We start from the raw sequence: 27499 nt of genomic DNA on the forward strand, positions 1-27499 counted from the left end.
TTTTATGTGAAACAAACAGCACGATGTAACTTTTGGTTCTTATCATAGTGATTTACATTAATCATGTGTTTTTTTATATCTGAAATTACATCATAATTGTAATAACCTATGCATTAAAAGAAATAGTGATTACTGATAAAACCATGATCGATTTCTTGTGTCGCTTGTAAATTTTCCAACCATATGACATTTTACAAGGAAAATATTTCATATATGATGAAATGATCTGCGACTACTTTGATTCTTGAAAACTTGTGGCCACAATCTAACCACTCTGAAGAGAACTTCTATAATTCACATTTGAATTTATGTCTAAATCTTTCCCTGCAAAATAAATCAGCCTGTCAAAGCCTAAGATTTTGAAAATGTAAAACAAAACGAGCACATGAGATTATCTAAAAAATTGAACAAATTGCCTTACTATGCTGTTGAATCCGGTCTTAGGGCTCGGCTCTCATTGTGCTGATTGTCTAATGGCATGTATTGGGACATGATAGCCATGATCTCAGAATCCATGTAAGACTGCAAAAGGCAATCATCAGACAGTCAAAGATATCATAAGGAACATTGTTATGATACGTGAGCAATTCATTTTTTTTCTTATAGAAATTTTATGGCCAATTTATTGTCAATTTTGATGTCGACAAACATACCCTGAGCCAGTATTTGTAGAATATATAACCTGCTATTCCAGCACCAACCACACATGCGAGAACCAAAATAGTCAAAAACCAACCAAACCTCGACATATTCTTGGCTGCATTAAAATACAAATTATAATCAAGCTCATAATATATGGACAATAATATTCTGATGCATCAAAATAGAACCATAAAATACATGGCAATGACAAAAATAAAATAATTTTTATTTGCAATTTGGTTTCTGAAAATCTGGGGCAGCTAGAAAATACAGTACATGCATACACATCCTCATACATCTACTTCGTTGTGCAGATTGTAGTACTAAGCACCAATTACACACCAAAACACCATGAGTAAAATTTAGTCCTTATAAATTACATAAATATATTGCTGGTTCATTCCCAAAGTAAAAGCTGAATCGAACCATATTGTAAACCCCGGACCAGATGGACCGAAGTCGGCGGTCCATCTGGTGATTTCGGGAATAAGGCGGTGGAGAACGGCAGCTGTTGAGGCAGTTGAAACTGCCTAACAGCCGCGGTCCCCCACCCTTCCGAGCTGGATGAGGAGCTACAAAAGCCCATGGAGTCACAGAGAACTCCATCGACCACCTCTTACCTCCCTTACTCTCTGTCTTCTGTGCAAGGAGCCGGACTGAGAGCAGTGGCGCCGGAGGAGGGAGGATCTCCAGCTTGTCATCACCTTCTGCCGCCGGAGCAGGCACAGTAATCGCCGGGAATACTTCACGGCTCATCGGAATGAGGTAAACCCTAACCCTTCTCCCCATTCATGATTTACATGTTAATAGCTTAGATCCAATCTAGCTAGAAGAGGATTAACAGAGAAAGATGGGTAGGGAGATGATGTAGAGGGGAAGATCTTATCATGGGCGGCATTCATCCGGCACTGGGTCTATTGACCGAAAACCATTGACAGCCCATGATGAAGAACCTTTCCCTCCACTCAACGATGACTTCCCCTTCCCATTAAAACCCTTGATCTAAAAATCCAAAATGAACCTACCTCTCGATTCGTGGGGATGGTCCTCGGCTTGTTCAAATCCAGTTCCCATGGAGGGAACCGGTTTGATTGTGGCTAGAGGGAATCAGAGAAGATGGACCGAAGGGCGATTTCCGATGGCCATGGACGTCGTCGGCTCGGGCCACCGTAGACGCCATCGGGCCGACCGCGGGTGTCGGCCGCGCGTTTCGCGAGCACCACCGGCTTCGGCCGGTCTTGCCGCTCCCCGACGGGTGGTCGTGACCCATCTCCTTCACCGGAGGTGGAGGAGTAGAGCTGCCAGTCGGGCCGCGGCTGCCGCAGGTGGGATCCCGGCCGCCGCCGGTTGGCCGCAGCGCCGTCGGCTTCGGGCCGGCCTCATCCTGAGCACCCTTCCGAGCTCGCTCCCCAGTTTCGTGGGAGAAAAGGAAAAAAAAAAAAAAAGAGAGAGAGGAGATCGGGATGGAACGAAGAAGGAAGAAAGAGAAGGTTCGGGAAGAGTGGAGAAGGAAGAAAAGAAAAAAGAAGAAAAGAAGGAAAAGTAAAGAAGGAGGAAAAATAAAATAAAATGGCTGTGGGCCGAAATGGGCCTGATTCCGAAATGGGCCTGATTCCGGAGTGGGTTTCAAATAAACTTGGCTTTAGAAGCCTGAAGCCGGGCTGGGCCCTGATTCAAGCCTAGTGTTCTTAAAACTAAAACTAACTGGGCTTGAAGAGCTCAAATTTTAATATAGGGACGAAATTGAATATAGATTGAGACTAGGCTCCCTTTTAAATTAATTAGAACTGATAAGGATTAATTATAAATTAACTAATTGTGTTTCTGGGCCTGAATACAAATGGGCCCAGTAATTGAATCAGGCCACGGGCTTGATCCAGAAACCAATTAAACTTGGGCCTGAATGCAAATGGGCCCTGACCTGAACCAGAGAGCAATTGGGTCAAACCCGAACCAGAAGGTGAACCAGACCTGAATCAGGAATTTAATCAAATCTGAACCAGGAAGTAGATTAGACCAGAACCAGAAATTGAATTGGGCCATGGGCCTGAACCAGAAATTAAATTGGGCTATGGACCCGAAAATGAAATTGAGTCTTAGGGATGGGTTGTAAATGACTTTAAGATTATAAGTAAATAGAAATTAAATATGTCAGTGACATGTAATTTAATGATCTTGCTAGGTATTGAAGAATTGGCATTTGATGGGCAAATTAATGTAAGTAACATGTCTTAATCTTATTATGGATCATGTATCACGTTTTATATGGTGATAAAGTATTATTTATAGAATTGGAATTGTGTAGTAAGTAACCCTGATATAATCTTATGGTTGAATCAAATACTTGTTTATAAAATTGTATATGGCTATTTATGTTTTCATAAATTTAGGATCAAGCATGGGTTAGCAAATGATCACATGATTTTGGATAAATAGCATTCATCATGATTATTATTATATTATGTACGCATGATTATGATGTTATAGAAAGATGCATAGAAAAATAAAGTTTTCAGCATGATCATGAATTTATTCAACATGATGCCATTATTCACTTTCCAATGTATCGATGAGAAAAGATTTATGAAAAGCATGATATGTTTTAAAGAACTCTCAGATTGCTATGTATGACCCCCGCCAGTGGGTAACAGTAACTAGGCATACGACCCCAGCCAGTGGGTAAAAGTAACTTGGCTTTACGACCCCCGCCAGTGGGTAATAGTAACTGGAAGATGACCCTGCAGTGGTAAAGATTATGGCCCTCGCCAGCGGGTTACAGTAGCTCGGCATACGGCCCTCGCCAGTGGGTTATAATAACTTGGCTTAGACCCTGCCAACGGGGAATAATAGTTGGCAAAGATTATGGCCCTCGCCAGCGGGTTACAGTAGCTCGGCATACGGCCCTCGCCAGTGGGTTATAATAACTTGGCTTAGACCCTGCCAACGGGGAATAATAGTTGGCAAAGATTATGGCCCTCGCCAGCGGGTTATAATAACTTGGCTTAGACCCTGCCAACGGGGAAGAATAGTTGGCAAAGATTATGGCCCTCGCCAGCGGGTTATAGTAGCTTGGCTTAGACCCTGCCAACGGGGAATAATAGTTGGTAAAGATTATGGCCCTGTCACGGGTAATAATAGTGACCATAGCTGCACTATCATCTGAGAGCACGAATTTCAAAGTATGGAATAATGGCAAAAGTTTTATATTGCATAAATGGCAAAAGTTTTATGATGCATAGCCATGTTTATGAAGTTGCATAAATGGACATGCATAGTTTTTATGACTAGTTTGTTATATGAAATACTTACTTTGTTACAATTGTTAGTTTCTTAAATAAATGCACTAGTATGAGAAAATATTATGATTGATCAGATAAGATTATGCATAGTTACTTACTGAGCTTTATAGCTCATACCCATTTATTTATGTTCTTACAGATGAATAGGAGATGCTAGGAACGAGGAGCGTGACATGCTTCAGGGATATGGGGAAAAGAAAATGACACATTAAATGTTGCTATTTTTAGATGCTTTGTAATCAATCTTTTATTGATGAAACATTTGATAACATTCAAGAAAGAAATTGTTCATAATTGATTTAAAGTTTTAAAGTGGCTGCGTGTTATTGTGGGCAAGGGTTCGCAATAGCACGGCCGTGTCATGAACCAAATTCGGGGCGTGACACATATAATAATCGATAATGAACTATATATATATATATATATATATATATATATATTCATTGTGAATATTGTATCTGTTTCTTATTATTGATATAGTATTCTTACCAATGCATGTGTCCTCTGCCTTTATGTACAAAAGATTTCCCTTGCATTTGCAGTCATATCCTCCCCAGGTGTTCTTGCAGTAGCAATCAGGACAGTTGCATGCAAGCTTTTCCTTGCATTCATTAATGTCTAACACATTCATATAAAATTTATTGTTATTTTTTAAAATACAACTATGAGACTTAAACATAAATATAAGTCTAGGAGAAGTATATTGATAATGAAATGTGATCAGAAAGTATTACCTTCGCATTTATAACCATCACCATGAAATCCAAATGGGCAGCGACACCCTCTCAGCTCTAATTCCTTAATGCAACAAGAAACAATTATTAGTACAGGATCATCTTCTAGAATAATAGGTGCAACATGAATGTATATTCAACAATGGAGAAAGTAACATGACTGAACTGAGCAGGCAGAAAATGTTTTCCCTTTCCTCGTTTCTGACCAACAACCTCCATTGTTTACTGTACACCTTCCTGGTCCCACAGCTGGAAACAATATAAAGTGTAAGAACTAAAAAACTTGTCTTTTGAATGCTTCAGCTTATCAAAGGCAGCAGTGCTGAAAATTCAGATTAAATGGTAATATGACATTGGCGAATAAGCTTAAGACAATTTGTATATATATATATATATATATATATATATATATATATATATATATATATATATATATATATATATATATATGGTGAAAGTATGATGCCCGAAAAGTCCATCTAAACAAGTTTGAGCATTGATTACACAAAGAATCATGGAAACACGAGTGGGGATTTACATCCAAGGCAAGCAACTAGAAGTAAACGTTGGAGTCCTTAGGCAACAAAGATTGGAAGTGGAGTATCATCATTTTGAGTATAGGGGAGCTTTGGAGTTCATCATCAAGTCCAAGTTATCTTTCATCATTGGGGATGAGTCGTACTCATTTGTTTCCTAAAAAAATTTATGGTTTCTCATTTTTCATATTATTAGACCACCAGTTTCCTTTAAGCACTAGAACTTATATAGGGGGTTATGTGACATCTTATTAAATAATACTGAAAGATGTTAACTTTTAAGGGAGGATTGCATTCAAGGGGTTAACATGTTAACCGACTTCAAGATTAAGAAGAAAGTAAAACATATGAATGCTGCATTCAAGACTGAGAGTTGTAAAGCAGAGATATTCCTATGTTATTCTTTGATAATGATGAATAATTGAAGAACAATGTAGCCAACCAGAAACATAAAAGGGGACAGGAAAAAGAATGTTATGTCATTTGTCTTTAAATGAAGATAAACTTGGATAACAAATCAGGTGAACTAAAAGCAATAAGGACGACAATTTTTAAATTATTACATATCTAATGCAAAATTGTGCAGTAGAGCAATTAAAATTTATGAAAACAAGAAATTTGTAGTTATCTAGACCATGAAAGTTGTTTGATTATACTTGTCTACATGGTTTTGCAATATTGACAAGGATATCAGCTCGAAAAGGACAAATAACTTCACAACCACATATAAATATGACAAATTATCTTGCTTTTGTAATGGTTTTAAAGGGTTTTTATTTGGTGGTTGCCATTTGGCAAAATATTAGATCTAATTGGAAAATCTCAAACATTAAAGGATTCAGGACTCTTCATTGGTCTATTATCTAGTCCTACATTGAATAATGTTAATATAAGTCTACTCGCATTTATACCATCTCTAAGTAGGGAAGCCTAGTAGGGCTTGTGGATTTTAGGCTAAACACCATATGTGCGCTTGGCTTGGCTCAATGCGGCCAACCATGCCATGCACGTGTGCAAATACAATGTGGGCCAACCAAGCATGTGTGCGATGTCTTTGTGGTTTACTTTTGACCTAATTTCAATATTTAACATAATCACCTAGCTCTAATAAGAGCTTTAATGGGTTTGTCTCCAACTAGCCGTTGGAGCCTTACTACAAGTGGGAGATTACTAGAACAAAAGCATCTATTAATAGAGCTCAATACCCAGAGGTCTAGCATACCCAAGAGATCAAATGTTGCTCTCTTACTCTCATTCGTACAAGGGTTCCTGTCTTCCTCGTTTTCCCCATTTTTCTTACATATTTTTTTCACTATTGTAGAATCCGATTCCCACCTTTTTCATTAATTTATTTTAGAAATTGAAGAAGTCGTTAGGCCTCTACCGTCGTATGCTTATGCTGTGCTTGGAGGCCTCTTCTGATGAAGCCAAGATTTATTGTACGTTGAGAGCATCCTTGCTGATCACCTGCATGAGAGGGGCAATCTTCCTCTTAGGATAGTGCCTAGCACACCTCTCGCCTAGGCATGTACACTATTCTTATTAGTTTCTACTTTTTCAAGAATTTCTAAAGATATATATAAATTTTCGAACGCAATTTCAAAGAGATTTTTCATATTCATGAAAATTTGCCATCAACAATTTAAGAGAAAGACTAGATTTTAATTTTCAAAACCATATATCTGACTTTTGAAAAAACATGTTAGCATTTGTTATCTTGAATTAGATTGCAATTCTTATTGGTTTCTAGTCTTTCAAGAATTTCAGAAGTCTTTATATTGATTTTCAAGCACAATTTTCGAAGAGCTCATCACATTTATCGTAAGTTTCCACCAACAGATTTTATTGTTTAATTATGGATAATATTAGAGGAATCAAAACTTGAGATTTTTTTTTAAATTTACTTTGACAAAATTGGTGGAATTATTCAACTTATCCTCCGAACTTGCCACACGGCTGCAAGTATTAGCTTACCCGAATTAATCTACTGAATTTTTCAACACCATTAAACTAATCGTGGAGTTGATAAGCTAATTTCCTTTCTGATATTTTTCTAAGAAAGTGCGTAACATAAGTCAGCTGGGAGTACTATATGTGTTGGTCAATGGTGGCCTTGGGACATATTCCTCACTTTTATTAATGTTCTCAGACAGCATTTTAAGCAAATTTCTTTGAATAAGCTACTAAATACTACATGAACCAAGAATATTCTATGGACTTCATTAAATCTCTAGTACGATTGTGAATTAGTTACACTTGATTAAATCTGGAAATGTAAACTAATGGCAGGTGATAAATCATCTTAAATGAAATTGATTGAGCTAAATTTGTCTGCTTAGCTAAGGAATTGTTGGCTTTAAAGAAAAAAATCCAACAAAAGTTTCTCATCATCATCTCATGTTATTCTCAAAGCAACATCGATTGTTTTAGTATAATCACTAGGGAGCCAACCAAATGTATAACCATTACCTTGGCCATGAACCTGGGTACCAACCATGCTAATGTCAGCTTTGTAAATCTTTATTTGTGAACACTCCTATTAAGGGTTGCCTACGGGGTTAATGTGAGCTATTTCATATTCCTTCTTACATCTCCCATCATTTTTCTTTCCTCCTTCCACTTTGTTGGCTTATCCTCTTTCATCTTTCTTAATTCTTCAATACAAAATTGACAACATCTGGTTGCCATCACCCTCACAGAACTTTGTAGGACTTGTCTTATGTCCTCAATTGGGACCTCTCCTACTACCCTATTAGGCCTTGATAATTTTACCTTTCTCAATATTCTCATCTCTATCATATTCATTTTGTTTGCTTAGGTAGTCTTCTTATCCAATATTTTGAACCATGTAGTGCCACATGTTTTGCCATTTTTGCACCCACAGGTATTGTCATTTTTGCACTTCACTCTAGGGCATGCACTGGTGACCATGCGACAAAGCACCTCTTATATGTAGTTAGCAAATAAAATCCGAGAAATGATCAAGATATTCATGAATTGATATAATCTTCTCAAATGGTTGCTCTTCATGTTAGTTGTTTATTCTCCTCAAGCATAACAAAGTAAGGAATCTACATGATTCAAAATGGAAATACAAGTAAATATGATTCAAATAATTAGTATGTAAGGACTCATGCAAGTGTGTTTATCCCACGTCATAGATCTTGGGTACGTTTACAAACCAAGAAACACACATGATACGTTCGAGCTAATCTTTTTGGGTGAGGTTCTGGGTTGCTATGAATGATATCAGAGCAGATCCAACCCATGGCTTATGTAGACTAAAAGACACTACAATGTGGGCCTATTTAGGTTGACCATGAGCTGATCGTGATATTTGTAATTAGATTTGAATAGATTTAGATCCTTAGTATGGCAACGACGCTAAGGCTTAAAAGAAAGAAGTATGTGGGGACCATATAGTCATGTGTTTAGTCTTATATCGGCTATACATTGGGTAGATATTAGATACCTGTACAGAACCAAGAAACTCAAATAATACCTTCGAACTAGTCTTTTTAGGTAAGATCCTGGGTTGTTACATTGTGAGTCATGTCGTCTTTTGTATAGCATGTTTTAGTGCACGATAATCACGAATACATTGTTGGAACGACTATGCCTTCTTTATTTTTGCATCTCAACATGCTCAAAATAAAAAAATTCTTTATATTCTAGTAAAAAACAAAAGCAGAGTGCTTATTAATTTCCACCTGTTTCTTTGGCTCAATAAGCACAGTATTCTATTTCAACATATGAACAAATGGGAACGGATGATTACACAAAATCGACCTTTAAGATATGAGAAGTTTTAATGGCTTGATAAGGGTGTTATTTGCACTAATTTTCATGTTCAATTAACTCTCAGCCATTCCTTCACTTAAACATACATGATCATAAATTAAATCTCGTATTTACATTCATAAAGGTGTAATTTTTTCCCCGATTAAGAAAGTCAATAATATTTGCAGTAGAAAGAATGTTCATATGTTGTATTTTTGTAGATGGACTTGTCCTATGTCTCTTTCAATATATTTCTCCAACTTATTGCTAATATGTTGCTTAATGCTTTTCCAGTAGATATGAAGTTTCAGAGTTTGTAATAACAAACATAACTGAACCATGTAATTCTGAAAATTCATCCTTTTCTTGTTACTAGACATGGAAGTCATAGAAATACATATACACTAGAAGAGGATCATCATGTTCACTTGAAAACTAACAGAAACAAAAACAATCTTATTTGATTCCTTATTGAGACTTTTGCCTCAGTCACAAACCAATTGTGCGGTCACACCGATATACCGGCCATAAAAGTTTCTGTTGGGGAAAAAACCCCAAGTCATACCGCCACGGAGGCGCTCGGCCAAAAAGCGCCGACCGGAAAGGCGCTCGGCCAAAGAGTGCCGACCAGAGAGCACCAACCAGAGGGGTGCTCGGCTAGAGAGCGCCGATCCGAAAAGATGCTCGGCCCAAGAGTGCCGACCGGAGCGCCAAGAGGCGCTCGGACCAACCAACGACCAAGTAGGGATGCTCGGCTAGAAAGAGCCGACCAGAGGACGCCGACCAGAAAAGCGCTCGATTGGAGGGCGCTGACCAGAGAGGAAAGAGCGCGAAATAAAGGCGCTCGGCTAGGAGGCGCTCGATCAAAGGGCGCCGACCAGAGGCATTAGAAGCGACCCCGCCACAGGGCGCCCCATTGGGCGACCAGCTCGGCTCGGCACCCCTGCCGAGCCGATTGCCTTGACCAAATGTTCAACCCCTACCTAACCCCCTGAGGGACTTGACAACTCCACTACAACCTGCCGCTATCTCCAAGCCGTCAAGGCATAAGATCTCCGCAGGTATTTGGCACGACCTGCCATTAATGCATGAGACCCCCTCAAGTCTCCGATGCGCTCAGTCATTTAATGAACACGGCTCAAGACGATCTCCGGATCACTGAACCATCAAAGCGTATGGCTCTCCCTGACCGCCGGTTCATTCGATAATAAATGCGCTTACCATCCATGGACCCCGGGCCTACCACGGCCGGCGGTTCAACCACTCCAACAGGTCCGATCGACCGTGACAACTTCCTGGTTCCGGTCTGAGTCGGCCTTATTTTCCACTACGCCATTAATGGGCCAAATCGTGCCCAATTATTACAAAAGAGAACAAACTCCCTGTCACCTCCCGGGCAACATAAAATCCCTCTATAAAAGGGACCCGGGGAGGAAAGGGGGGACTAGAATCGGAACACAAGTAAACAGCACAGACACAATTAAGCACAATATCCTCTTCATCTTCTTCACCCTCTGGCTTGCTCTCTCCACATATTTGCCCCCTCTGACTTAAGCATCGGAGGGCCGGCGCCGGGGAGCCCGGCCACCGGCTTTTTTGCAGGACGGGACAGGACAGGACGCACTCTCCTCTCCGCTCTCTCACACCCCCCAGGAGGGCACAGGAGGACGCAGCCGGCCGGCGCACCGCCGTCCGCCCTCCCCGCGGCGGAGCTCCTCCTTCTCCGGCTTCGCGGCGGCCCCCGGGTCCAATTTCCAGCAACAGTTGGCGCTAGAGGAAGGGCCCGAGTTCGCTGCCATGAAGCTAAGAAGCAAAGGGGCTTCCAACGCCTCTCGACGTCCTCCACCCAGCCCTGAGCATTCCGTCCGAAACTCACCACCTCCGGCTGAGCCAGTTCATCAAGTTCGGCCGGAGCAGTTTGATGCCCTGGTGCAACAGGTGCAGGCCCTGGCTACCGCTGTCCAAAGCCTGCAGCCCAGGGGCATCCCAACGGCACCGCCTCCTCCGGCTCCAGTTCAACCGGAGCCCCCTACAAGCGGACTTCCCCTTCGAGGTCAGGACTCCCAAGTCCAGGCCTCCCTCTGGAGAGAGCACCCAGCCAGGGGCTACGGAGGCTGGCCACAGCCTTCAGAAGCTGAGTCGGTTCCAGGGCAACCTGCGCTCGAACGAACCGCTGCAGCGATCTTCCAGAATGACGAACTCGACAAGAAGGTCGAGAAGCTGGAGCGCCAAATCCAGGCACTCCACGGGAGAAAATCAGGACGTGACGACGACTTCGAGTTCACTACGAAGTCTCCCTTCTCCCCGGAGATCGAAGATGAACCGGTTCCGCTACGGTTCAAGATGCCCCAGGTGGAGCCCTATAATGGCAAGGCTGATCCTCTTGACCACCTGAAAAGCTACCGGGTCTTAATGGCCCTACAAGGAGCCTCGGAGGCCATGATGTGCAAGGCTTTTCCGGCGACACTCCGAGGACCAGCCCGGCTGTGGTTTATCGGGCTGAAGCCGAGTACTGTCTCCTCCTTTGAGCAGCTCGGCAGACAGTTTGCCGGCAACTTTGCCGCCAGCCAGCCCCAGCGACGGACGTCCGACTCCCTCCTAGACATTAAGCAAAAGGAGGGAGAGTCCTTCAGGGAGTATTTGGACCGGTTCACTGCCGCAACATGGGAGGTCCGGGAGCTTGACCAGTCAATCGCAATGTCAGCACTGAAGACTGGATCCCGGTCTTACAGGTTCCTCTTCTCAATCGAGAAGAGTTTCCTCTCGGACCTCACCGAAATGTTCGCTCGGGCGCGGAAGTACGCCAAGGCGGAAGAGGCCGTGGCAGTTAGGCGGGGCGGGACCGAGCAGAACCCCAAGAAGAGACGCCGCGAGGAGCGCGGCCAGCCCAGAAGCCCGTCTCCGCGACGAGCTAAGAATCCGCCCCGCCCGAAGAGTCCACCCTGGTTGAGGGGACCGCCACAGCAGAGGTCACCACTCCGCCCGAAGTTCCAACTGCGGGCCCATGCACCCGAGGAGAGGTATGAAAAATACACTCCCCTCAATGCTCCTCGGGCTGAAATCCTCATGGAGATTGAGAGTCGGGATTGCATCCGGCTCCCACCTCCGAAGCCAGACACCAGAATCCGGCGTGATCTCCGGAAGTATTGCCGTTTCCACCAGGATCACGGCCATAATACCGAGGAGTGTTACCAGCTCCGAAATGAGATCGAAGCACTCATCCGCCGAGGGGTGCTCGATCGGTTTGTGCAAGGCCGGCGTGAAGGGAAGAAGCCCGCCGAAGGAGCAGCACAGCCTGAAGGTTCAAATGCCAACAGGCCCATCGCCGGCGTCATCAACACTATCCGAGGCGGGACCTCGGCTGGGGAGGCCTCAGGGGAAGAAGCCTCCTCGAAGCGCCCGCGCACCTCTGAAGCCGTCTCCTTCTCAGATGATGATCTAGAGGGAGTCCAAACTCCCCATGATGATGCCGTGGTCATCTCCATGATCATAAATAAATTCGATGTAAAACGCATCCTGGTTGATAATGGAAGCTCGGCGAATGTTTTGTATTTTGGTGCTTATTGTAAAATGGGGATGACAAAAGAGCAACTACGGAGGATGAATGCTCCGTTGGTTGGATTCACTGGGGATTCAGTCCCAGTAGAGGGCGAGATCGACCTTCTGGTCACAGCCGGGCTCGCCCCTCATGAAAGTACCGTGGGTATGAGCTTCCTTGTAATACGCCTGCCCTCGGTCTACAACGCCATCCTCGGAAGGCCAGGACTCAACGCCCTCCGAGCAGTGGTCTCGACTCACCACCTGCTGATGCGATTCCCCACCAACTAGGGAGTCGGCGAAGTTCGAGGAGATCAAATGGTGGCAAGATGATGCTACCTGGCGACCCATGAGGCAAAGCGACCAGCCGAGGTGCCTGTCCCAGCGACCGACCAGCCCTCGACTAAGATTCTGGAGGCACGGGTCAACCCTCAGAAAGAGCGGGTAGAGCCTGGTGAGTTATTAATTCAAGTTCCTTTACGAGAGATCTCTCCCAGGCTAACCGTGCAGATCGGCTCTGGCCTCAACGAGCATGAGAGGGGTCGCCTCGTCAATTTTCTACAAGACAACATGGATGTCTTCGCATGGTCACCTGCAGACATGCCGGGGATAGACCCGGAGATCATGGTCCACCGGCTCCAAGTGAAGCCAACCAGCAAGCCCGTGCGACAAAAGAAACGAGGCGCTGCCCCTGAACGACAACGAGCAGCAGCCGAGGAGGTCGGCAAGCTCCATGAAGCTGGCTTCATCCGGGAGATATCCTACCCGGAATGGCTCGCCAACGTGGTCCTCGTCAAGAAAGCCAGCGGGAAGTGGCGTATGTGCATGGACTACACCGACCTGAATAAAGCCTGCCCAAAAGACAGCTTTCCACTCCCCAGCATCGACCAGCTCGTGGACTCCACCTCAGGTCACGAGCTGCTGGCATTCATGGACGCCTTTTCCGGATACAACCAGATCCGCATGGCACCAGAAGATGAGGAAAAGACAGCCTTCATCACCGACGGGGGAACTTACTGCTACAAGGTAATGCCATTCGGCTTGAAAAATGCCGGGGCAACTTATCAAAGGCTGGTCAGCCGAATCTTCAAAGACCAAATAGGCCGAAACATGGAGGTCTACGTGGATGACATGCTGGTGAAAAGCAAGGTGGCGCAAGACCACATAGCCGACCTCAATGAAGCATTCTCCACACTCCGAAAGTACCAGACGAAGCTCAATCCAGCTAAATGTGCATTCGGGGTCACCTCCGGCAAATTCCTCGGCTTCATCATTACACAATGAGGAATTGAGGCCAATCCAGAGAAGATCCGAGCCCTCCAAGAGATGGCGCCTCCCAGGACGGTCAAGGAGGTACAACGGCTCACAGGCCGAGTCGCAGCCCTCGGGAGATTCATCTTCCGCTCGGCCGAGCGCTGCCTTCCATTCTTTGCAGCCCTCAAGAAGCCGAAGAACTTTTTGTGGTCGAACGAGTGCCAGCAATCTTTTGAGGAGCTCAAGCATCTACTAGCTTCCCCTCCCCTGCTCACAAAGCCTCAACAGGGAGAGCTTCTCTATCTATATCTAGCTGTCTCCCCTGTAGCAGTAAGCTCGGTCTTGGTCCGAGAGGAGGGTAAACTCCAAAAGCCAGTATATTACACCAGCCGGGTCTTGAGGGACGCCGAGACCCGATACTCCAAGCTGGAGAAGACTGTCTATGCTCTGGTCATCTCAGCTCGAAGGCTCCGACCGTACTTCCAAGCCCACACAGTGGCCGTACTGACCAATCAGCCGGTCAAGCAGATCTTGCAGAGATCAGACCGTGCGGGCCGAATCACTAAATGGGCCATCGAGCTCGGAAAATTCGACCTCGAGTACCGATCCAGACCGGCGATCAAAGCACAAGCGCTCGCAGACTTTATAGTCGAGTGCATCATACCGGACGAGGCCGAGCCCGAGCCTGAGCCACCAACGGAGCCGACCCCGAGTTTGACATGGACTCTGCATGTCGATGGCTCTTCAAACTCGGGGGGTAGTGGAGCGGGACTTATCCTCACCAGCCCGGAGGGGGTGGTCGCCGAGCAAGCCTTGCGCCTCGAGTATTCCGCTTCCAATAATATGGCGGAGTATGAAGCGCTTGTCGCCGGGCTCAAGCTAACCAAAGAGCTAGGAGTGAAGGACTTAAAGGCCTTCAGCGATTCTCAGCTCGTCGTCAACCAAATTATGGGCGACTTTGAAGCCAGAGACCCGACCATGCAGAAGTATCTTCAGAAGGTACGGGATCTCACCTCGACCCTGGATTCTTTTCACATTCAACATGTTACCAGGTCGGAGAATCTCAGGGCCGACCAGCTATCAAAGCTGGCGTCCTCTCGCATGAGCGAGCTTCCCAAAACGGTAGTACTGGAGTATCTCCAAAAGCCCAGTACAGACGAGCCTGAGCAGACCCTCTGCACTGAGTTCGAGCCAAGCTGGATGGATGAACTCACCAGCTACCTGCAAGACGAAGTCCTCCCCACCGATGAACGGGAGGCTCGCCGAATCAAGCGCTCCGCCACCCGATACATACTATATGAGGGAAGGCTCCATCGGAGATCTTTCACATCTCCCCTCCTCAGATGCCTCCGCCCAACGGAGGCTGATTACGCCATGCGCGAAGTCCATGAAGGAATCTGTGGAAATCATCTGGGAGGGCGAGCATTGGCCCACAAAATTTTACGCCAAGGATATTATTGGCCGACACTCCAGAAGGACGCTATGAACTTCGTCCAAAGATGTGACCGGTGCCAGAGGAACGCCAATATTCAACGCCGACCTTCGGCTCCCTTGACTTTAATCAGTTCCCCTTGGCCTTTTGCCCAGTGGGGAATTGACATCCTAGGGCCACTTCCACTGGCCACCGGGCAAAGGAAGTTCCTGGTCGTCTCCATCGACTATTTCACAAAGTGGGTGGAAGCTGAGCCCCTCGCTCGGATCACCGAGCAGAAGATGCGGGATTTCGTCTGGAAGTCCATAATCTGCAGATTCGGGCTTCCCCGCATCCTCATCTCTGACAACGGTCGCCAGTTTGACAACATTCACTTCAGAGAATTCTGCTCCGAGCTTGGCATTGACCACCGCTTCACCTCGGTCGCGCACCCTCAGACGAACGGAGAAACCGAGGTAACAAACCATACTATTTTGCAGGGTCTCAAAGCCAGGCTCGACAAATCCAAAGGACAATGGGTCGAAGACCTATACAATGTCCTGTGGGCTTACCGGACCACGTTCCGCGTCCCCACCGGCGAGACTCCCTTCAACCTGACATACGGGACGGAGGCTGTCATCCCACTGGAGATTGGGATTCCTTCTCCAAGAGTCGAGCATCACGACGCCAGCTCCAACTCTTTGCAGCTCAGAAGCAACCTTGACCTAGTCGAGGAAACGAGGGAGGCCGCCCGAGTTCGTATGGCGAGGTACCAGCAAAAGACAGCTCAGTACTACAACGCCAGGGTCAAAGTCAAATCTTTCAGACCAGGGGACCTTGTCCTCAGAAGAGCTGAGGCCTCCCGACCAACTGAGCAAGGGAAGCTGGCCCCAAACTGGGAAGGACCATACCGAGTCACGCGCATCCGCCGACCCGGAACTTACAAATTGGAGTCTCTAGATGGGACTCCCATTCCGCGGAGCTGGAGCTCTGAAAACTTCTGCGTGTACCACCAGTAGAACCCCAAGGGGTCCCTCATTATTCAACTATTGAATTTCATTCTGTGGATTTCATTTCATAATAAACTTATGATCTGCATACTCATTTCAAGCTCATCGATTTTTCTGGTTATCTCATGATCTCAGGTTTATTTCTCCTCCCCTGACCACGGTTGGGATGCCCCGATATCTCGGGATGATAGAGTACCCACGTGGACTCCCTGAAGACGGTTCGTGAGTTCGTGATGCGCTCTCCATCGGCCAACGAGCTCGGCTCGTTCTCCTACCCTGACCACGGTCAGGATGCCCTGTCACAACGGGATGCCCCGATCCGTCGGGATGGCTCGAGACGTCGAGATACGGTCTTAAGTGACCGACGAGCTCGGCTCGTCCTCCATCGACTTCCACCGACGAGCTCGGCTCGTGCTCCATCGGCCAACGAGCTCGGCTCGTTCTCCTACCCTGACCATGGTCAGGATGCCCCGAGACGTCGGGATGCCCCGATCCGTCGGGATGCCCTGAGACGTCAGGATGCCCCAATATATTGGGATGCCCTGCCACAACGGGATGCTCCGATCCGTCGGAATGGCTCGAGACGTCGAGATACGGTCTTAAGTGACCGACGAGCTCGGCTCGTCCTCCATCGACTTCCACCGACGAGCTCGGCTCGTGCTCCATCGGCCAACGAGCTCGGCTCGTTCTCCTACCCTGACCACGGTCAGGATGCCCCGAGACGTCGGGATGCCCCGATCCGTCGGGATGCCCCGAGACGTCGGGATGCCCCGGCTATAGGGATGCTCGAGACGTCGAGATATGAGTTGCGGTCCTCTCTGACCAGACGAGCTCGGCTCGTTCTCCATCGACTTCCACCGACGAGCTCGGCTCGTGCTCCATCAGCCAACGAGCTCGGTTCGTTCTCCTACCCTGACCACGGTCAGGATGCCCCGAGACGTCGGGATGCCCCGATCCGTCGGGATGCCCCGAGACGTCGGGATGCCCCGGCTATAGGGATGCTCGAGACGTCGAGATATGAGTTGCGGTCCTCTCTGACCAGACGAGCTCGGCTCATTCTCCATCGACTTCCACCGACGAGCTCGGCTCGTGCTCCATCAGCCAACGAGCTCGGCTCGTTCTCCTACCCTGACCACGGTCAGGATGCCCCGAGACGTCGGGATGCCCCGATCCGTCGGGATGGCTCGAGACGTCGAGATACGGTCTTAAGTGACCGACGAGCTCGGCTCGTCCTCCATCGACTTCCACTGACGAGCTCGGCTCGTGCTCCATCGGCCAACGAGCTCGGCTCGTTCTCCTACCCTGACCACGGTCAGGATGCCCCGAGACGTCGTGATGCCCCGATCCGTCGGGATGGCTCGAGACGTCGAGATACGATCTTAAGTGACCGACGAGCTCGACTCGTCCTCCATCGACTTCCACCGATGAGCTCGGCTCGTGCTCCATCGGCCAACGAGCTCGGCTCGTTCTCCTACCCCGACCTCGGCCGGGATGCCTCGAGACGTCGAGATGCCCCGATTCTTCGAGATGCCCCGATTCTTCAGGATGCCCCGATACATTGGGATGCGGTCTTCACTGACCAAAACGAGCTCGGCTCGTTCTCCACCGGCTTCAACCAACAAGCTCGGCTCGTTCTCCATCACCGGGCTTCTCTGCCGACGTCCTCAAAGAACGGACCCCGAGCAGAGGAGCGTCTTCAGTCGCCTCGGCGCAAGGACGCACACGGTACAAGGTACCCATTTATTTAATATTTTTACATTATCTTATCTACTCTTGGATCTCTGCCGACGTCCTCAAAGAACGGACCCCGAGCAGAGGAGCGTCTTCAGTCGCCTCAGCGCAAGGACGCACACGGTACAAGGTACCCATTTATTTAATGTTTTTACATTATCTTATCTATTCTTGGATCTCTGCCGACGTCCTCAAAGAACGGACCCCGAGCAGAGGAGCGTCTTCAGTCGCCTCGGCGCAAGGACGCACACGGTACAAGGTACCCATTTATTTAATGTTTTTACATTATCTTATCTACTCTTGGATCTCTGCCGACGTCCTCAAAGAATAGACCCCGAGCAGAGGAGCGTCTTCAGTCGCCTCGGCGCAAGGATGCACACGGTACAAGGTACCCATTTATTTAATATTTTTACATTATCTTATCTATTCTTGGATCTCTGCCGACGTCCTCAAAGAACGGACCCCGAGCAGAGGAGCGTCTTCAGTCGCCTCAGCGCAAGGACGCACACGGTACAAGGTACCCATTTATTTAATGTTTTTACATTATCTTATCTACTCTTGGATCTCTGCCGACGTCCTCAAAGAACGGACCCTGAGCAGAGGAGCGTCTTCAGTCGCCTCGGCACAAGGACGCACACGGTACAAGGTACCCATTTATTTAATATTTTTACATTATCTTATCTATTCTTGGATCTCTGCCGACGTCGTCAAAGAACGGACCCCGAGCAGAGGAGCGTCTTCAGTCGCCTCGGCGCAAGGACGCACACGGTACAAGGTACCCATTTATTTAATGTTTTTACATTATCTTATCTATTCTTGGATCTCTGCCGACGTCCTCAAAGAACGGACCCCGAGCAGAGGAGCGTCTTCAGTCGCCTCGGCGCAAGGATGCACACGGTACAAGGTACCCATTTACTTAATGTTTCTACATTATCTTATCTGTTTTGGATTTCTCTGCCGACGTCCTCAAAGAGTGGACTCCGAGCAGAATGTTTTAGTCGCCTCGGCGTGAAACACTCACGATACCAACAAACTTGGTATAAACAGTCTGTTGAATCCCCGTCACGAGCTGACGAGCATTCGACCCATTCGTTGGAAAAGAATCCGGTTCGCCCCGACAACCCGAGGCTCGGATTCGAAGTTCACTACGCTAAAAAAAAAAAAAATCTGTCCTAGCGGCCGCCCCAGGGCTTGGTCGAATTCTGGACTAGGCTCGGAAAAATTCTCCGAGCCCGAATCCCCTTGGTATAAGCATAAGCGTCGCTATACCACTGGTCGAAGGACCGAGCAATGGAGCTCGGCTAGCCAAACCTAAAACCAAACCCTGTGGCGGGTGAAGCTGAGGCCCTAGAGCCCATATCCTCGGAACCTAAAATGGATCCGAGCAGAGAAACTTGGACTACAACAGACGAGTTTCCAAAAAAGTATATTCATTCCAAAAAGCCCGTAGGCTGAGTACAAAAATTCGGGTTCGGCCCTTACAAGTATGGGGGGCCATCCCGACTTCACAAAATAACAAAAATTACACTAAGGCTCGAGCTCGACCACTTCGGCTTCGGCAGTATCGGGAGCGGTAGGCTCAGCAGTCGGGGCTTCAGTAGCCTCGGCAGCAATGGGAGTAGCCTCAGGGGCGGCTTCGGGGGCGGCTTCGGTCGCCTCGGCTGGACCTCCCTGGTCGGCCCCCGGAGTTTCTGCCTCCGCCTCCGGCCTCTCGACCCCTGCTCCCGGTTGGAGCAGGTTTATATCGAAATCCGGGAGAAGCCGCCGCAGTTGGTTGCGGAAGTCCCGGAAGCCCTGAATTAGCCCGTTCACGCCCTCCTCTGCTAGGAGGTCGTGAAACTCCTCCGACTCGCGGAAGAGCCTTACCGCGTTCTGGGCTTGCTCCCGAGCCTCGAGCTCCCGAGCCTCGTGGTATGCGGCCTTCCGCTCGAGGGTTTTTATTTCCCGCTCGAGCTCCAAGTGTCGGAGGCGGGCATTCCCCACCTCCTGCTCGCGGGAGGCCAACGCCAGCTCGGCTGTGGCCAAACGAGCCTCGGCGGCGCGCACTTCGGACCTTGTTAGTGTGTGCGCGCCCTTCTCTTCATCGAGCTCGGCGGTCAGAGCTCGAATTCTTTCCTCGGATGCTCCAATTCTCTCTTGGAGCACCTGACGTTCGGCCTCGGAGGCCTGGTACCTCGCCTCGGCGGCCAGGTACCTCGCCTGGGCCTCCTCGTAACCGCGCTGGCACCTCCGGGCCCGCTCCCGGTAGTCTTGGACTATGTGCATCAGCATTTCCGTCTCGTGCAAGTGCTGTAAAAGAGACGAAAAGAAAGACATAAGGCGCTGCGAGTAAAATTTTTTTTACAAATTACACAGACGAAAATTTTACTTACCCGGACGGCGTTGCAGCGGGTAGCGTCCATGAAGGCATTGTAGCTCATGGACTGTATCGTGGCCCGGTCGGCCGGGAGCAGCGCGACCCGGAATACTTCGCGCGCCACTCGAGGGTTTTCGAGGGCTGAATCGCCCTCGAATACCGACCAGGTGAGTGCAAGAGGCACTCGCTCCCCCGAGCCGGATGGGCCCGGAAGGCCAGCATCGGCTGGCCTAGGCGGAGCCGACCCCGAGGCTCCGTGACTGCTCCCCGACTCGGAGCTAGGGGGCTGGGGTCGGACAAGTGGCCGATCTGACTGTCGCACGACCGAGGCGGGGCGCGCAAGCGCGGGACCTGCCGAACTCCTCCCCTGGTCGGCAACTGAAGCATCCTGCCGACCAGGGATTTGTGCCAAGAGCACCGGGCATGGGAGCACCACCGAAGCTCCCCGGGAGCCCGAGCCCCTGGAATCCGCGCCCTCCCTCTGACCAGCATCGGAATGCGCGGGGCGAGAAGGACCCGCCTCGGCCACTGCTGTCGCCGGGGTCGCTGAGGTCGCCGAGACCTTCTGCTTCTTCCTCGGCTCGGCGGGCTCGCCCGAGAGCTCGGCTGCCCTCTTCTGGAAGCGAGCATAGAGGACTTCGCTTTTAGTCACCATCTTTGCGATATCTGCAAAGGCGAACAGGGTTAGAACATTAGAACAGTAAGGAAATAAAAAGAGACTAACTATCCTTACCGTGGGGACGTGCCGAGCTCAAGCCCACGTTCACCAAAGCATCCTCACATATGAGGCCGTTCAGTAAGATGCCGTCCCCGAGGCTGCGGATGGCGTCGAGGATCCCCTGCTCACGTGGAGAAAGTCTGGGGGATTTGTTGATGGACTTGAGCTGAGCCGGTCCCCACCTGGGGTCAAACCCCCAGGACTGTGCAGAACCAAGGAAGAAGAATTTCTCCTTCCAGCCATGAATGGATGAGGGGGCACCATGAAAAAGTGGCCGACCCGCTCGAAGGGCAATATACAGCCACTCACCGTCTCCCGGATTTGACTTAAAAATAAAAAGCCGCCGGAAAACATTGACAGAGGTCGGAATCCCGTGCAGTAAGCATAGTGACAGGAAACCGATCACTGTCCTCCAGGCATTCGGAGCGAGTTGCGCCGGACCCAGCCGGCATACCATCAGCAACTCATTCACGAAGCCGTGAAGAGGAAATCGGAGACCGGCCCAGAGTGACTCTAGGTACACTCCAATCCGGCCTACCGGAGGATCGGTTACCCGATCCCCACGCCTGGCGGGTTCCAAGCGGAACCCGTGAAGAGGGAAAAACCACTCTTCGGTCATTTCGACCTCCAGGACGCTCATGGTAGACTCGACCTCACTGGGGAGAGAACCCATTGTAAGGGAAGAAAGGGATTAAGAAAGAAAAAAGGACGACCTGGGGAAGACGCCGGAGAAAAGAACTTCGGACTGTGAAAAGCTGGGGGAAGAAAAGCTAGAAGCAGAAGGCAATAGGAAGGGGACGGAGGGCCAGGGGAGAGTTTATATAAACCTCCCCAACGGCCCCGATCGGCAAAAGAAAAGCCGCACCCCGTTGAGATGACCACACGTGTCGGTCCAAAAGACAGAACGACGCATTTAATTAGGGCTAACGCTTCGAACGCCGAAGCGCCCCATCGGATCGTGCGGCCCCATCATGAGCCCACGGCGTGAGGACGCCTCGCAAAAGGTGTCCCAATAATGAGGATTTTCGGGAAAGAAGAGACGCCGCCTATTAAAGGCATCTCGAAGCGTCCGATAATTCAAAATACGCAATAAATTAAAATTTTCGGAATTCGTAACGGCCCAACTAAAGCTACTTCCCGCGCTCCAGCTGGTAGCCAACTGGAACTCGGAAGTCGGGGGGTAGTGTTGGGGGAAAAACCCCAAGTCATACCGCCACGGAGGCGCTCGGCCAAAAAACGCCGACCGGAAAGGCGCTCGGTCAAAGAGTGCCGACCAGAGAGCACCAACCAGAGGGGTACTCGGCTAGAGAGCGCCGATCCGAAAAGATGCTCGGCCCAAGAGTGCCGACCGGAGCGCCAAGAGGCGCTCGGACCAACCAACGACCAAGTAGGGATGCTCGGCTAGAAAGAGCCGACCAGAGGACGCCGACCAGAAAAGCGCTCGTTTGGAGGGCGCTAACCAGAGAGGAAAGAGCGCGAAATAAAGGCGCTCGGCTAGGAGGCGCTCGATCAAAGGGCGCCGACCAGAGGCATTAGAAGCGACCCCGCCACAGGGCGCCCCATTGGGCGACCAGCTCTGCTCGGCACCCCTGCCGAGCCGATTGCCTTGACCAAATGTTCAACCCCTACCTAACCCCTTGAGGGACTTGACAACTCCACTACAACCTGCCGCTATCTCCAAGCCGTCAAGGCATAAGATCTCCGCAGGTATTTGGCACGACCTGCCATTAATGCATGAGACCCCCTCAAGTCTCCGATGCGCTCAGTCATTTAATGAACACGGCTCAAGACGATCTCCGGATCACTGAACCATCAAAGCGTATGGCTCTCCCTGACCGCCGGTTCATTCGGTAATAAATGCGCTTACCATCCATGGACCCCGGGCCTACCACGGCCGGCGGTTCAACCACTCCAACAGGTCCGATCGACCGTGACAACTCCCTGGTTCCGGTCTGAGTCGGCCTTATTTTTCACTACGCCATTAATGGGCCAAATCGTGCCCAATTATTACAAAAGAGAACAAACTCCCTGTCACCTCCCGGGCAACATAAAATCCCTCTATAAAAGGGACCCGGGGAGGAAAGGGGGGACTAGGATCGGAACACAAGTAAACAGCACAGACACAATTAAGCACAATATCCTCTTCATCTTCTTCACCCTCTGGCTTGCTCTCTCCACATATTTGCCCCCTCTAACTTAAGCATCGGAGGGCCGGCGCCGGGGAGCCCGGCCACCGGCTTTTTTGCAGGACGGGACAGGACAGGACGCACTCTCCTCTCCGCTCTCTCACACCCCCCAGGAGGGCACAGGAGGATGCAGCCGGCCGGCGCACCGCCGTCCGCCCTCCCCGCGGCGGAGCTCCTCCTTCCCCGGCTTCGCGGCGGCCCCCGGGTCCAATTTCCAGCAACAGTTTTCATTGCCAATGTATTTAGGATCACATAATCTTTAGAATTTCAGAATACCTCTCAAAATCTAATGTTTTAAAGACTACAAAAATGATGATAATGGTCTGCTATAACTAAACAGTGAAAGTAACATTAGATTGGGGAGGAACAGATAAGAAGTACCTTGACAGGAAGTATAGCCATCACCCTCATACCGAACATCATTAACTGTAGGACATTTACAGATTCTGCCTCTGAAAGTGTCCTATAGAGAGAGACATTATTACAGCTTAATCAAAAGCTGAACAATTTGTTCACTGATAGATACTCTTCATGTATTTGTGGACTAATATAGGGTAGTTACTCATAAAGCATATGATGCTCTACTAGCGCGCACGAGAAAATACCTTGCAAGCAGTTATATTTAATTGTAAGTCCTGCCAACATCCCCCATTGGATTGAAGGCACTGATTTGTCTCAATACCTGGGGGAAGAAATAAAACAGGAAATAGTCTTATAAGTATACCAGGGTAAAGGTCTTATAAGTCTTATAAATGTTATAATAAGGAGAGAGTAGGCCTGATGTTAACCTCTACTCAAGCAAACAGGTGGCTCAGTAGACTCTTTAAAACCCGCGCATATTGCCTTCAGAACAGCAGTCCTCTCCAATATTCCTTCAGCAGAAGTAAAAAAAAAAAAAGAATACCATAAGGAGATGATGAGAGTTCTTAATATGAACCAGAATTCTGAAACAAATAACCTGGCTGACTATGAAAGAAACTAAGTTGAAAAAAACTAGAAACAGAAACAGAAAATTACAGTATAATTTGGAGATAGCTAATAGCAACTTTTCCTTTTGCATTATCACACATTCAAGTCATATATATCTGCCATTGGATTAGATAAGGGAAAAAGATGGAGTGAACCATTGATAGTATATCAATGATACGTAATCCAATTTTGCAGAACTTATATATGTAACAAAACACTCTATATATTTGAGTTCCAAGAGAAAAGAAATAACCAAACAAACTGCTCCACCCTGTGCTTTGTTTGATATAAGAATAGCATTTCCATAAAAAGCTGCTTTGATATTCTCTTTATGGTATTTGTGAAAGAACATAAAACATCAAATGGACTGTATATCCACATTATTTAAACCTCGACAAGGTCATAGTAGGCTGATCGATGGACTTTGTAACAAACCTCGATACTGAACATTGTTTATAACCAGAGTAGGCAAGATGGTCACATCTCCACGAGAGCCACGGCCGACCTAGAATGCAGAAATTGTTTAGAATTGCAGCAATTGTTTGCAGATGTTTCGATCATGATCATATAATAAATTCTAAGTTCTGAAGACCTCTTGTTGCTAGATATATATATATATACCAATAAAATTTTCAATCCAAGGTACCTGGATCTCTTGCTCTCTCTTTAGGACTTCATTCTCGACATCGGCTTCAGGATCACCCATGCATTTTAAAATCTTGTCCAGAGGCAGACCTGATGCATCACATTGAAATCATATAGAATGAGGAAGAATATTTGAAAAATAATCTATGTTCTTTTTTCTCAATGCTTACCAAGAGACTTAGCAACGTTCTCAGCACAGTCCCTGCTATATTTCTTCCCCTTCATCGAACATCTGACATGATAATCTGTCACAAAATCCCACCAAATCCACGGCCGACCGCTCTCATTCGCTGCACTATGAACACAAAGCTGCCTCAAGTTCTCGATCACAACATCCTTGCCATCATACCCCCCACCAAAGTCCTGCTCTGGGTCAGGAGCACAATATCTCCCATTGTTTATGCACTGAGACTTGCATTGCTTGCTAAGGATGAAAGCCTGGGGGCAATACCAGGTTATGTAGTGAGGTGTAAACTGAGTGAATCCTCCCTTCTCAAGAAGCTGAGCATGACCCTTGAAGCTTTTAACAAAGTCCATTTGTTCTTCACAGCGAGAACCACACTCATCATTGCTGTTAGTCCAAAACTCATACTCCACCCTGTTGTCAGGGTGAGGCATGGACTCTCTCCAGTCCAGCCTAACCACCACCTCCTCATTCCCCTTCGCCAAGGCCTTCTTAAGGGCCTCGCCGAAGGCTCGGTCGACAAGGGCAGAGGGAATGCTGATCTTCTCTACATACTCGGAATCCCGGCTCTCTTCAGGGGTGTCCATGGTTAGCAAAGGCTCGCCAATGTTGTCGGCGACGAGGACAGCGGCAGCACCAGCATTCTGTCCATTCCATGCCTTCAAAGCAAAGTAGCAATCTAGAGAAGGTGGCAAGGGTGTTAAGGCCCACTTCTCAAAAGGTCTGATTTAATATTTGCTTGGAATAGAAGGAAGTTTGGCTTGTCAACCAAACTATGAGTTGCAACAAGGAAAAAGACTAAAGAGCTACCCCATCTAATCCAATTCATCTCCATTGATGTAGGCAAAATGACACAAAACACTGCACAAATACTGGTGAAGGATTTCTTTCCTCCCATATATTTAAGGGGAAAAAAATCTATGTGGTTGAATTGAAAGATGAAACTTGATGCTCTTATTTGTATTTCTGAAATTAAGCCAAAGGGGAAAGCATTCAGTTATCTAGAACTGACGAGTTAGAGACATATATTCCAAATTTGACAGATTCGAACACCATGCATGACTTCTTCCTGTTCAATTTACATGCAAAGAATTCGAACACCAAGTCAAGATTAAAACCCAAATTGGATCATTGATCACCCTTACTAAACTAATAAAAATTCAACAAACACAGTAAAAGAAAGAGAGGAGACTCAAGAAATATTAACCATCAAAAAAGTTAATGCTAACAATGAATACTAGATCTAAACCACCCAATACAAGTACTTGTCATCTTCTTCTTTACAATTGAGCTATCATAATTCCAAGTTAGAGAAAAACAAGCAAAACTAATATATGACAAGGAGAGAGAAAAATAGTTCAAATTAAATCATATCAACCAACAACTATTACAACTAAGACTGCCAAATATTAGATGCAAGCCTAATTCATCTACTAAAGATTAAATAGAGCTCCTATATATGAAAGGAATAGGCAGAGAGAAAGAAGGAAGAATAATTTGATTACCTCCGCGGTCGAGGAGGAGGATCACCGACCGTTTAGTCCGGGACTTGAAGGGTCCATTGTTGAAGGGCTCGCATCCCGTAGTCCCCTTGTCAGGGCGCACGATGACGCCGGTCATGGTCCCGCCGTAGTCCGGCACGCCGAAGTTGGCGATGGCGGCATCGTGGTGACCCCGGATGTGCTCCGGGGACAGCACTCTGATACTGCTCTTCTCGACGATGAATCGGCTCGCTACCGAGCATATTGCGGCAGCCAAGAGGACTAAAAAGGTGGCGAGCTGGAGGCTCGCCATTTTTGCTGCTAGTGCTTCTTTTTTTTTTTTTTGCTTGTTTGGCTGTGGGAGAAGGTGAAAGAGAAGATATGGGGGAAGAAGAGGGTGGGGAGAAGACCAAACGGAGGTTGGGTTGTTGAAAAATAATCTTCCTAACGGTCTAAAGGTGCATTTAGAGAGAGAGAGAGATTGCTTAGTTTCTACAAGTTGCTGCTATGTATTCATTCTTTACCATATGATGATGTTATCATATGATGATTCATTATCTAACGTGAAAGTGACGATAAGAATGAGAGGTGCGAGCAAGCAGACCACACGGGAGAGGGAAAGAAGAGAGCTTGGAGGATGGCAGGGACTGTTAGGAAATAGAGTCTAAGGTTGAACTCATTTGGCCTTTCTATTTTTACTAACACCATATATGTCCTTTCATATTTGTTGGACTTGGATGCAATCTTATGATCATGTCGACTTTGATTTTTTTTTTTTTTTTTTTTTTTTGGGGGGGGGGGGGGGGTGTGGGGATAAATTTAGAGAGAAAAAATGTGATCCCGTGAGGTGAAGCAGTAATAGGTGTGACCTCTAATAACACAAACGTGGTCCCACTATTACTGAAAATAAAAAAACTAATCAGAAAATGGGAAGTCGTCCTTTTAAATGTCATCGATGAGATCGGCACAACCTGTCCCTGCATTTGATTAATATGAGAAATTTAATACTAACCTCCATCCCTTACA

The 27499-nt window shown here is 47.6% G+C and overlaps 1 protein-coding gene across 3 annotated transcripts; it reads right to left on the bottom strand.

Moving 5' to 3' along the window:
- On the bottom strand, positions 1–27151 carry LOC103718753 (vacuolar-sorting receptor 6-like). 3 transcript variants are annotated; one of them, XM_008807703.6, is made up of 13 exons: positions 26498–27151; positions 24979–25671; positions 24810–24898; positions 24599–24668; positions 23983–24066; positions 23800–23876; positions 23576–23657; positions 4842–4924; positions 4676–4739; positions 4431–4559; positions 654–757; positions 422–522; positions 1–324 (listed from the first exon to the last, which is right to left on the bottom strand). In XM_008807703.6, coding segments are annotated over exons 1-13 (1866 nt in total). In that variant the 5' UTR covers positions 26787–27151; the 3' UTR covers positions 1–323. The 3 variants fall into 3 exon arrangements, with proteins under 3 accessions (XP_008805925.3, XP_088566674.2, XP_088566675.2); XM_088710548.2 differs by having other exon boundaries at positions 1–341; positions 26498–26904; XM_088710549.2 differs by lacking the exon at positions 1–324 and having other exon boundaries at positions 421–522; positions 26498–26902.
- Positions 27152–27499: the final 348 nt, after the last annotated feature.

The sequence above is a fragment of the Phoenix dactylifera genome, chromosome 14 (genome assembly GCF_051530095.1).
Source record: "Phoenix dactylifera cultivar Ajwa chromosome 14, Ajwa_hap1_PhDact_Kaust_v1.1, whole genome shotgun sequence".
In the NCBI taxonomy this organism is placed as follows: Eukaryota; Viridiplantae; Streptophyta; class Magnoliopsida; order Arecales; family Arecaceae; genus Phoenix; species Phoenix dactylifera.

Coding starts and splice junctions, on each gene's coding strand:
- LOC103718753 (XM_008807703.6), bottom strand. CDS start 26,786: ATGGCGAGCCTCCAGCTCGCCACCTTTTTAGTCCTCTTGGCTGCCGCA. Junction 24,669..24,809: donor AGAGAGAGCAAGAGATCCAG/GTACCTTGGATT, acceptor TCTGCATTCTAG/GTCGGCCGTGGCTCTCGTGG. Junction 523..653: donor TCTACAAATACTGGCTCAGG/GTATGTTTGTCG, acceptor TGCCTTTTGCAG/TCTTACATGGATTCTGAGAT.